Consider the following 12066-nt stretch of genomic DNA (forward strand, 5'->3'; position numbering starts at 1 on the left):
CTCAATCAATGCTATGAGGTCAGGCAGTTAATAAGATAGATTTTATTAACTCTGTCTCTTGTACACATGTGGGGGTGGGGGGTGGAAGTGTCCACTGAGGCATTAATGACCTCACCTAAAGGATTAGCCACCCAGGAAGTGAGTATCCTATGGGTCTGTGCGTCTATCCAAGAGGATGCCCACGCCCCCAACCCCTTAGACACGTTCAAATAAGATATTGTCCCTGCCTTCATAATAAAAGATATGACACATTCACAGATTTGGGAGAAGTTCAGGCTTAAAAAAAAAGCATATTGGAATGTGGGATGGAGCTCTGGGCCTAAAGTCAGGAAGTCAGGGTTCAAATTCCACCTCAAATGGTAGTGTTTGACCCTAAATGAGGGTGATGGATCTGGCAGCCTCCAAGGCCCCTTCCAGGTCTCAATATATGAGTCAATGATTTCCAGGAGGATCCCCACCTAAACTCATCCCTTCTTATATTTTTGAAATGAAGGCACCACCATGTCTCCAAGTGATCACATACAAAACCTGAGTCACCTGTGCCTTTTCTTTGCCTCACCACCCCAAAGCCAATCATTTACCGAGTCTTGTGGATCCATGTCCAAAGATCTGCCCAAGTCATTGGCCCCATCAAGACACTTTGGTGATTCCCTGCTGGCCTCTGAGATAAAACACAAAGGCCTCAGCCCCTCTCTCCACTGCTCTCTTTTATGTACCCTAGGCCCATTGGCCTCGGCATGAACCAAATTAAAATTCCATTGAAAATATTCAACAAAATAATAACAATATAATAAAACATGGGTAAGGTTAGTATGTGGTTTCTAAGTCAATATGTGGCCCACCGGGAATCTTTTCTATAGTTATGAGCCTGTTTCTATTTGAATTTGCCACCAGAAATCTAATCAATCAAACTATGGTTGGATCCCAATTAATGCAAATGATTGTCCTGTTCATTGTCCATGGATGACATTCCTCATTCCTGGAAAGTTCTCCCTCCTCACCTTTCTCTTCTGGAATCCCAAGCTGCCTCCATGTCTACTCTGACTGCTATATGAAGTCTTCCTCGATTGACCCAGTTGCCAGGGCCTTTCCTTATCCTCAAATTAATTTGCTTTGTATTGATATTGTATTTACTTACTCTGTGAATTCTCAGTAGAAAAATGTAAGCTTCTTGAGGGTGGCTGTGGTGTTGTGGTTTTTTCTTGTTTTATTTTTAAACTCCCAACACTCAACATAGTGCCTGGCTCTGGGGTGATTAATAAGGGTTTGTTATTGAATTAAATAAGGAAGATTAATCTGACTAGTACCAGTGTGAAGGATGGAATGTAGTGGAGTAAGGCAGGAGGCAGGTAGGGCTTGTGGGAACTTACAGCAGCAGTCAATGTGAGGGCCGGGGGGGTGGCAGTGGCAATAGAGAAGAGAAGTCCCTGAGGAAGATACAGAGGGAGAGTAAGTTTGGAGAACAACCAGACATTTCCTTTGCTTGTGATTCTCTTGGTACCAATAATCCTTTCATTACTAAACAAAGTTTTTTATAGTTGAATCTATCTAGAAATCTTAGCACATTTTTGCATATACATATATAAGACTTGCTATAGAGTGAATCTTGGGGTTCCTAGGTGGCACAGTATATAGAGAACTGGACCTGGAGTCAGGAAGACTCATCTCTATGGGTTTAAATTCAGTCTCAGACCCTTATTAGCTGTGTGACCCTGGGCAAGTCACTTAACTCTGTTTGCCTCAGTTCCCTCATCTGTAAAGTGAATTGACAAACACTACAGCCTCTTAGCCAAGAAAACCCCAAATGGAGTCATGAAGATTCATACATGATGGTAATGACTGAATAACAACATGGAAGGGCAGTCTTTAAGACTTCATTTTGATCTACTGAGTGAATGTTTTAAATCAATGAACAATAAAATGCAATTAGTCAACTGTGTGACACTAAAGATTCCTTCTGCTACAGAAAAACTCCAGTGCAAAACCCTCCTGTCCCTTTCTCATAGTTTCATTAAGAATATTCATGATATGTGTGTAGATTCTTAAGTAGCTAGATGAGAGATGGAATGAGCCTAAAGTCAAGGTCTCAGTTCAAGGGGCGGCTAGGTGGCATAGTGGATAAAGCACTGGCCTCAGAGTCAGGAGTACCTGGGTTCAAATCCAGTCTCAGACACTTAATAATGACCTAGCTGTGTGGCCTTGGGCAAGCCACTTAACCCCATTTGCCTTGCCAAAAAAAAAAAATCTAAAAAAAAAAAAAATCTCAGTTCAAATATGACTTCAACTGCTCACTGGCTATATGACTCTGGGCAAGTCACTTTGCCTCTGCCTGCCTCATTTTGCTCAACTCTAAAATGAGGATAAAGGCTCCCAGGGCTGTGAGAATCAAATGAGCTCATATTTGTAAAATGCTCTACTCAGTACATAAAAAGCACTTCAAAAAGCCTAATCTTTCCTTCTTAAATGTTTATAAAGATATTCTAGAGATGAGAAAATAGAATCATGAGTCCAGAGTCGTTGGAGTCTTCTCAATTCCTTTTTGTTGGTAGTAAAACCCATCTGTGATTGCTTCGAATATTCCTGTCTTGGTGATATTTTGAGACTCAGTCCCGATGTGTTTTCAAAATTATCACTCCCAAGCATGGATTTCTTCTACATATACTTTGATCAAGTGCAGCTGTTCTCCCAACTTCATCTTCTCAAGTCTCTTTTCCACTTGATAATATAATGCAACAGAAAATGGAGTCAAAAGAGTTCATGCCACTCAGAAGAGATCACTAAAAAAAAATGTTGGCACAGAAATACTCTTTCTTGGGTTCTTGTTTTCCTTCTAAGTTTCCTCTCGTTCTCCCATCCGCCATGATTTTTTTTTTTGGTATTAAGATGCTGCTCACCATCTTCCACCACTTTATAGTCTAACCTGCTGCTTCCCCTTACTATTGAGTCTCTTTGTAGAGTTCAAACATTTGCTGGATGAGGAGACCTTTGTGTAGTTTCTGTGGTAATTCCTTCATATGGCTAAACTTCAGTAGGAAATGGTGGGAGACTATGCCAATGTCTTTTCCTTTATCCATTTCCACACCGTAGCACCGATAACTTTTTAATAGATCGGTTTAGGTACTGTTGTTGCTGTTATTGTTTGAAGTTTGTTCTCATCTTCATCCTTCATTTTAATTTGGCTTGAATTTTTATCTTTCCCCTGACTCTGCCTCCCCTGTTAAGATATATAAAGAGTTAACTCATAGTTCAAGTAATGCCATGAGGCAGCATGTGGTTAAATGATGAAGATAATATGTCATAGAAAAGATCATGGAGGAGAGTGAGAAGTTCAGACACTGGAGTGATCAGAGAAGATTGTATGGATGATATGACACTAGAGCCAGACTTTGAAAAAACAACTTTGGGATTTGGAGATGGCCAATATAATGGAATGAGTGCTGCATTTGAAGGCAAAAGACTTCAGACTCAAAACCCAAACTATCCATAGGACAGATGCTAGATGAATGACTTACTCTATCTGGGACTCAGTTTCTTTATTTGTAAAATTTGAGTATTTGAGATCTTCCAGATTTCTTCATTCTCTGACTTGAATCTTTGATGTAGGATCCTGTAAATGAGAAAAGGTACAAGAGCATCCCCATCAATGTGAATAAGAACTTGGAGGAAAGAGGAGACTTTAACTGAATAACAGTGAATAGACTATTTTGGCCAAAAGAAAGGGGTCAGTAGAAGGGATTGGCAAGAGAGGGTTAGGAGAAATAAACTGCGATGGGGGTCAGAACTTATAGGACCTTGAATACTGGTTTATGTAGTTTGAGGCAGTGAAGGTCAGAGCAGACACGATATCTTCCTTGGACTGGTGTTTGATGACCGTCTGCCTACTGAATAGTTATTCCCTGTGGAGAAAATCTTGGCTGAATTCTGTACATGAAAGCCAAGAGACGAGCTGATGGGCCTAGTCCTAATGCCTCTGTCCTAGGCTGAGCCGTGACTGACCCAAAGTGCCCAGAATGGGAACACTGTAGAGTTCCTCGCAGCTGGTCTTCATAGCCCTGGCACATAATGCATTTACTAAAGGTCCCGACTGGACCTATTGGTGAAGCCATGTAAGCCTTGTTGGATTCACGACTCTAAGAAAGCGCTTTATTGACAATAGGCTATGGACATTCCTTTCTGAAAGGTCTTGGAGTGGACAAAAATCATGCTATCATTGAAGTAGGATACCCTTTGATGGTACTTATCATATATTACAATTATCTGACTTCGCATCTTGGTTTCATTCTTGCATCCCATGGGGGAGGGGTCTGTCTCCTCCAAATCTTGTGCTTCCTCAGATCACCTAATACTGAATGGAATTGATTTGCTGTCAGTCCAGTGGACAATGGAGCCATTTGCTCTGAGGTATTGTGAAATAGAAAGTTGAGCTCCTAGATTCCATCTAAGGACCTGGAAAGGTATTGGTCCAACATTGACTGGGGTATCTCCAATGTGCTCATTGATGCCACATTTGTTATGTTTATGATCTTTGGGAACAGAGACTATCCTTTTTTGATCCTTGTGGTACAGTGGTTAGATCCCTGGTGATTACTTCATCATCATCCTTAATAAGCATTTATTAAGTGCCAACTACATGCCAAACACTGTGCCAAGTGTTAGAGTAAAAAACAATAACACCATCCCTGCCTTCAAGGAGTTCACATACTAATAGGAGAAACAACACGCAATAACATGTATAATTTTAGATAGATAGATAGATGATATACAGACGGATGGACACAGTTATATTTGTTCATGTATGTAGAGCAGTGAGGGAGGGGGAAAGACAAGACCTCCCTCCTACAGAAAGTAAGATTTGAACTGAATGTTTAAGGAAGCCAGGAGGTGGAAAAGAAGAACCTTCCCATCATGGGAAAGAGTAAAAGTACAAAGTTGGCAGACCAAATATCATGTTTGAGGGACTATAATAAGCCAGTGGCATTTGAGTGGGTATCAGTTGCTCCAGAGCATGGATTGTGTTGCTTTTGGTCACTTTTGTCCAAGAGCCTAGTATGGTACCTGTCACCTAATAGGCATTTAATTAATATTTTTGAATAATATGGGTATTATTACAATCATTTCAGAGATGAGCAAGCTGTGGTTCAGAATTTATATTTCTTGTCCATGGTCATGGATGATTGGGCTCAGAGGTGGTATTTGAACCCATGCCTTTGTGAGATCAGGTTCAGCACATTTACTCTCACTATACTGTTACCTATCCTGTGTTCTAGGGAAATTTTGTATAAGACATGAGCTCAAATTCTGCCTCAGGTATCATCAAAGCAAGGACAGGGAGATTACTGTTGCTTCTTAGAGACTAGGTAGCCCTGGATGCCAATCATGGCTAGGTGACTTACCCAAGATCACACAGTTAGTATGTGACAGACTAAGTTTGAACTCAAGTCCTCCTGACTACAGGACTGGGGCTCTACCCTGTCCCATCTGCTGTCTCTAGTTGACCCAATTCATATCTGCCCACTGGACCCAGATGCCTCCAGAGGAGAAAGTGAGACTGGGCCCTTAGCACAGCCCCTGTCACTCAAATCCAATTCATATGAACATCAAGGTGTCACCTCTCTGATGTCCTTCAAACATGAAGGACCACAAAACCCCCATCATCTTGGAGGCTAGATGCCTTCACTGAGTAGAGAGTGAGGGGAGGCCATTAGGTGGTGAGAATCCCCAGCTGCTCTTCTCACGCCTAGCATCGGTGGGCTTGCATTAACTTTGTCCCAGTGATTTTGACAGGATCTCTGCAGAGATGATTATTTGGGGGAAGGACAAATATGGTTGCATTAAACTTCTTTCTACAATACAGGAGAAAGCATTGAGGGGAATCATGAAAGGAATGCTGGTGCCAAATGGAGGCTTTGACTATTCTTCTGAAGAAAAATCAAAAATGGAGGCAACTCTGGTGCACTGGCAGCGAGACACTGCATCACCTTCTAGGCTCAAAGGGGAGGTGAAATCCTAGTTCTCTAGCATCTTCTCTTTTTTATCTTTTTTGAACACTAATTCACCATTTGCCCCTCAATGCATCTTTGGACACTTTCCTACAAACATGGCCCCAATCCTAAGAAAAGTCATCTTTTGGAAAGCTCCTCTCCCCTACTCCACACCTCAAAATCTAGCCTAGATTTTCCTCCATCCTCTCCTCCTTAGCACTAACCTTCCAGGAGGATTTCGCCCTTCTCCTTGATGAGACTAATTCGGCCATTCATCTTCTTCATCCTGTTTCCATCCATCTCAACCAAAAGCTTGATCATTGATCTTTTCCTTTCATCTTCAAACTCTCCCTCTCAGCTGGGAGCTTGCCAGCCTACTCAAGGATCCTCTGTTCTTTGGGATGAGGTAGGCTGGGGGTGGAGAAAGAAACCCTTTCTCAACAGTGCTATCTCCTCAAGCTAGTGTTCTAGGTCTCTTCCCTTTAACTCTTAACCTCTTCAACACCCACTCTGGTCCCATCCCCTTCTTTCCCATTCATTGCTTTATGGTTTCTACATTCAGCATTTTCCTACCTTTCCAGGTTTATCTCTTATTACTCCTGTCTACACCCTCTAAACACTAGTCAAAATGCATTACTCTCAGTGTATGGTCTGTGTCCTTTCTCCTTTACCCATACTGTTCTTTAAGTTCTGTTTTCCTCACCCTTTTAAAGTAAATTCAAATACCACTTTCTCCATCAAAACTTTCTTGGCCTTCTCCCATTCTTCATAAAGATATTTGTTCTATAACTGCCAAGTTACCTGTTCGGTACTATTGTTTGCTAGAGTGATGGGAGTGATCTGTTAGACAATATGCTCCACAATGGGCCAGCTAGGTGGCACAGGAGAGGGAACAATAACCTGGAGTCAGAAGAACCTGAGTTCAAGTACAGCCTCAGATACATACTAGCAGTAGGACCCTAAGCAACTCACTTAACCCCAATTGCCAAAATAAATAAAATAAAATAAAATAAGATAAAATAAAATAAACTCCACAATGGCAAGAGTCATGCTTTATCCTAAGGTCTCCAAAATGGCAGTTGGCACATAGCAGGATTTTAACAAATGATCATTCATTATTTAATTATAATATGTGGGAATGGGCTTTCTTGAAAAAGTTCTCTGAAGACCCAAGAAAAGCTAAAGCCCTGATTTAATGATCTGTTGTTACATAAATTTGGATATACTATGATCTAAACCAAAACTGGCTCCAAATTAGATTACAATGTAATCGGAAAATGTCTAACAAAATAAAAATACAATAAAACATAGATAATATTAATTTGTGGTTTTCTAAGTCAATGTGTAGCCAGGAGAATCTAGCTCCTTTTGAGCTTGATACCATTGTCCTCTAAAATATCTTCTACAAAATAAATAAAATAATATTACAATGTAAAGATATATAAGGAAGAAAACTCAACCTTTGACTAACCAGAAAGAAAGTAAAGTGTCTCCATAGCGGTAATAACTAATCTGTGTTGCCATTTGAACATTGGCTACAGTGGAAAGACTAGCAAAAGCTTAAACTTGGATTTCATTTTATATCATTTATAATCATTGATTAAGTGCCAGCTCTGTGCCAGACATATTTTTCTGCTTGATTGATCTTCCTGGTCTTCCTTGTTATTTAAGGAGTACAAATGGGGCTAGCTCAGAGCTGCCTTTTAACTTTCCTTCCCCCTTCAGAAATGCAGTGTAGGGGCAGGTAGGTGGCACAGTGGATAGAGCTCCGGCCCTGGAGTCAGGAGTACCTGAGTTCAAATCTGACCTCAGACACATAATAATGACCTAGCTGTGTGGCCTTGGGCAAGCCACATAACCCCATTGCCTTGCAAAAACTAAAATAATAAAAAAATGCAATGTGGCCATTTCAGGGAATAGCTATTCCTATTCATTGGGACCTTAGCTGTCAGGAAGTTGGCCATCCTTGCTCTAAAGGTCTAAGAAGAAAACAGAAGGAAGGTCAGAATGAGAGATGAATACCACAACTCTAAAAGTGACATGTTGAATTTCTTAATTTAGCATTTTAAAAAATAAATTGTCCATAAAGGTAGTCAAATGTCAGTTAAACCTCCCTTTTCTGGTTGACTATGTATATGAGAATGTTCCTCCCTTTTTGTGTTTGTTAAGTTCAGAATTTTTAATTATGTTCAATTAAGAAAAAATCCTATGAACAAGAGTCTCAGCTCTATTTCTAAGGTCTGTAGTGATGATCTTCGGTCACCATAAATAAAGCTTTTAAATAAATAACAGATATAAGAATTCTTTGTTTCAAATCCCAATGAACTGGTTTTCTTTCTGTTTCTTCTCCATCTCATTCTCTTCTTTTACATGTCTTTCTATACCATTGAGCTATCTCTATCTTTGTCTTTTTCCCTTATCTAAGAGATAAGGGAAGCAAGGCTTTTTTTCCCTTTCCTTATTTGTATCTCCAGCACAGTGCCTAAGGGGATAGCAGAAATTTAATTAATGTTTACTGACAGACTGGCTTAATATTGTCTATTCCCAGTTTAACTGGCAATTCTGAATAGAAAATTAGTTTCATATTCTTGCTTTTATAGGCATGTGACTAGCATTTTCAATTTCTGTGATAAACAAAATGAAAGTGATCCTTGACCTTCTGGGTGGCAGTTACATTAAAAATAAATGACTCCCTAAGTGCGAACAAAAGCAAACTATTTTCAATTTTTAAAATTTGCTTTATATTTTACATTTCCTCCTCTCCTTGCTTTTTTCCCCCCTTTTATTATGATTCTTCTTTCACAACATGACTAATACAACTAATAGTTGTACATGTCTAACCTATATTAGATTACTTGTTATCAACAGGAGGGGGCTAGGAAAGGGACGGAGGGAGGAAAATGTGGAATTCAAAATTTTACCCCCCAAAAAAATAAATGCTGAAAACTACCTTTACATATAATTGAAAAAATAAAGAAAAAAAAGTTTTTAAATGACTCTCATAGAATAGCCCTTCCAGACTAAAACCTCTGTTAATAGGTGGGATTGTGAAACTTATATGATCCTGGTTAAAAATGAGAAAAAATAATCAATGGAGAAAAGATGAGATGAGAATTGGAAAGCATTAAAATAAATAACCCAGAGTTTGATAAACCTGAAAACATAAGTTATCTAGGGAAGAACTCCTATCTGATAAGAATTTTTGGACAAATTGGAAAGTAGTCAAATGGAGGGTGGGTTTAGACCAGCCCATTACACCACATAAATGCAAAATGGAAGCATGATCTGAATACTAAAAATCAGACCATAAAAGTTGAGGGAGGGTGGAAGAAGGAGAGGGGGCCCCTTTCCTGACAATGACACTGAGGGGGAGGGGAGAAGGGGGGGTGAATTCTTTAGCAAACAAGGGATAGGTGTGGTTGCAAATCCTTGAAGTGTAGACACAGCTTGAAAGTTTTGTCCTTGCTGGCCTCCCGTGTCCAGAAACTGAGGTCAGTGGGTCTAAGCATCTCTCTTTACAAGAAGATTATGGCCCAGAGAGGAAAAGTACTTTGCCCAGTCATACAACTAATGGTGTTTAAGGTGGAATCTTTTCCACTAAAAGGTTTTCACTTTTCTCATTATATAGATGACTTTACTATAATTTATAAGTAATTTGGCTACTAATATGTGCATCAATTAAAAATCATATTAAAAAGTATCCTTAGTGGCACATGTGGCTAGGTGGCGCAGTGGATAAAGCACCAGCCTTGGAGTCAGGAGTACCTGGATTCAAATTCGGTCTCAGACACTTAATTACCTAGCTGTGTGGCCTTGGGCAAGCCACTTAACCCCATTTACCTTGCAAAAACCTAAAAGAAAAAAGTTTTAAAAGTTGAAAGAAAGAAAGAAAGAAAGAAAGAAAGAAAGAAAGAAAGAAAGAAAGAAAGAAAGAAAGAAAGAAAGAAAGAAGGAAGGAAGGAAAGAAAGAAAGAAAGAAAAGAAAGAAAGAATATGAGTTGTTTGAGGACAGAACTGTCTTGCTTGTTTGTCTGCCACATGTACTTAATAAGGGTGTCCTATCCACTGAGCAAGCCCAGTCTCGGGGATCAAGTTTGTGAGATGTTTTGACTTTGGGACCTCTGCAGAGATCTTCCAGAGATAGGAGAAGGATGGGGAGCCCCTCATGCCCCCCCACCTTTGACTCAAGAACAAGGAGCCCATCCAGTCAACATCCATTGTTTTCACATCACCTGCCCCAAATTCCAGCCCTGTTCAATGTGCATTTCCTTCTTATTCCTTTCTAGGTGGGTAAAGTTTGAAGAGAAGGTCGAAGAAGGAGGTGAACGATGGAGCAAGCCCCATGTGTCAACGCTGTCTCTGCATAGTTTGTTTGAACTCCGAACCTGTCTTCAGACTGGCACAGTGCTCCTGGATTTGGATGGATGCTCCTTACCACAGATCATAGGTAGGAGAAGACCAATCAAATTGCCCATCTCATAGCTCAGATGACTGTGGACTAGTCACTTCCTCTCTCTTAAGTTAGTTTTGGCAAACCTTCCTGCATCACTTAGTCTGCTTGTGTCTTTGATGAAAGAAACTGAATCTGATGGATTGATGGTTACAGTTTTGGTGTTTGGGGAAATCAGTACCAAATGGTGTGTGACTCTAAAAATTAAATATACCATCAGCTCAGCTGTAGGGGAAGACCCGTGTGAGGGAGGAAATCCTGAGACACAGATTTCCCTGGAGATAGGGGAAGACATCCATCCCTGACACCATGGCCAGGGGGAAGATGCTGAGATTCCTCCAGACTGCTGTTGAGACTGCTAGCTCTTCAGGAGTAGGTTTGGCCAGGTTAGGAAGAATCTGGCCTGGAAGGTAGATTAGAGAGAAAACAACATATGGTGGTTTCCTAACTGAATTAATTAAGCCAACAAGTTTCTATACTCCTGGAGGAGTGAACATGCTGTCAAAATGTAAATGTAACAAATTCAAAAATTACACAATCTATTAAAATCATTATTTAAAATTTTACACCCTCCAAGTTTCAATGCCAGAGACAAAGCTCCAGCTGCCCCACCCTAATTATGCCTCTGAAATTTGGCAATGATGATGAAAACTCATTAGCAGATTCTATGAAATAGCAATTGCATCTAAACATTTTTCTTCTATTCAGTCATGGTTTGCCTACCTGCTTCTCCCCTGAAGCCAAACAGGACAAGGTTAGCTAATTCTTCTTCTTCCACATGAAGGCCCTTGGACTATTTAAAGATAGAACTGATGTTCACCCAAACCATCTTCCCTTCTGCTTGTTCAGTGGCTCAATTTCTTGCAGCTGATGCTGGTGGGGCTGACATACAGGGGATCAGTAGACAAGTATATGGACTCCAAACCCACATGATGTCCCAGCTCTGCTTCTGGATGGATTCCCAATAATCAAAGTCTCACCAAAATAAAAAAAGAGTTCCCCAGATTTGAAGCCAACCCTGCAGCTGTGGTGAGGCAGGGTAGCCTACTGGGGAAAGCCCTGGACTTCTCCCTAAGGTCCTAGATCTTCCTCTATCTTAGCTACCTACTTCTGGGATCCCCTGTCTTAGCCTCAGTTCTTCATCTGGGAAATGGGTATTTATCTGCATTACCAATCTGCCAGGATTGTTGTGAGGTTTACTTTGTAAATCATAAAGCAGCTCTAAATGTTGGTTAATGAGAAGCTGAAGAGATTCCAAAAGAGCCCAAGAAGGACTGAAAGTTTAAGGATTTCTTTTTTTTTGGGGGGGGGATGTCCCAATATGAAATGCCCTCCATTGATTCATGATTTAAGAGCCTCAAGATGCTGCTGAAAACATTGAGAGATGAAGTCATTTGTCCACATATATTCATGGGGTAAGATTTGAACCCAGAACTATCCAACATGTTAAGCTGTTTTTTACAAGATCAGATAGAGCACCAACCCTGGAGTCAGGAGGACTAGATAGAATGTTAGGGAGTTCTAAGTTCAAATTCTGCCTCAAATACTTCCTAGATGGGTGACCTTGGGCAGGTCACTCACCCCCATCTGCCTCAGTTTCCACAACTGTAAAATGGTGACAATTATGGTGTCATC

At 40.4% G+C, this 12066-nt stretch overlaps 1 protein-coding gene across 1 annotated transcript in view; it reads left to right on the top strand.

The window, feature by feature from the left end:
* Window positions 1-12066, top strand: part of SLC4A5 (solute carrier family 4 member 5) — a 111598-nt gene that overhangs the window by 52466 nt on the left and 47066 nt on the right. Inside the window, exon 5 of the mRNA XM_074195143.1 lies at window positions 10268-10428. Within this exon, the coding sequence (XP_074051244.1) occupies window positions 10268-10428 (161 nt within the window). The remainder of the gene's footprint in view (window positions 1-10267; window positions 10429-12066) is intronic.

The sequence above is a fragment of the Macrotis lagotis genome, chromosome 1 (assembly GCF_037893015.1).
Source record: "Macrotis lagotis isolate mMagLag1 chromosome 1, bilby.v1.9.chrom.fasta, whole genome shotgun sequence".
Taxonomy (NCBI): Eukaryota; Metazoa; Chordata; class Mammalia; order Peramelemorphia; family Peramelidae; genus Macrotis; species Macrotis lagotis.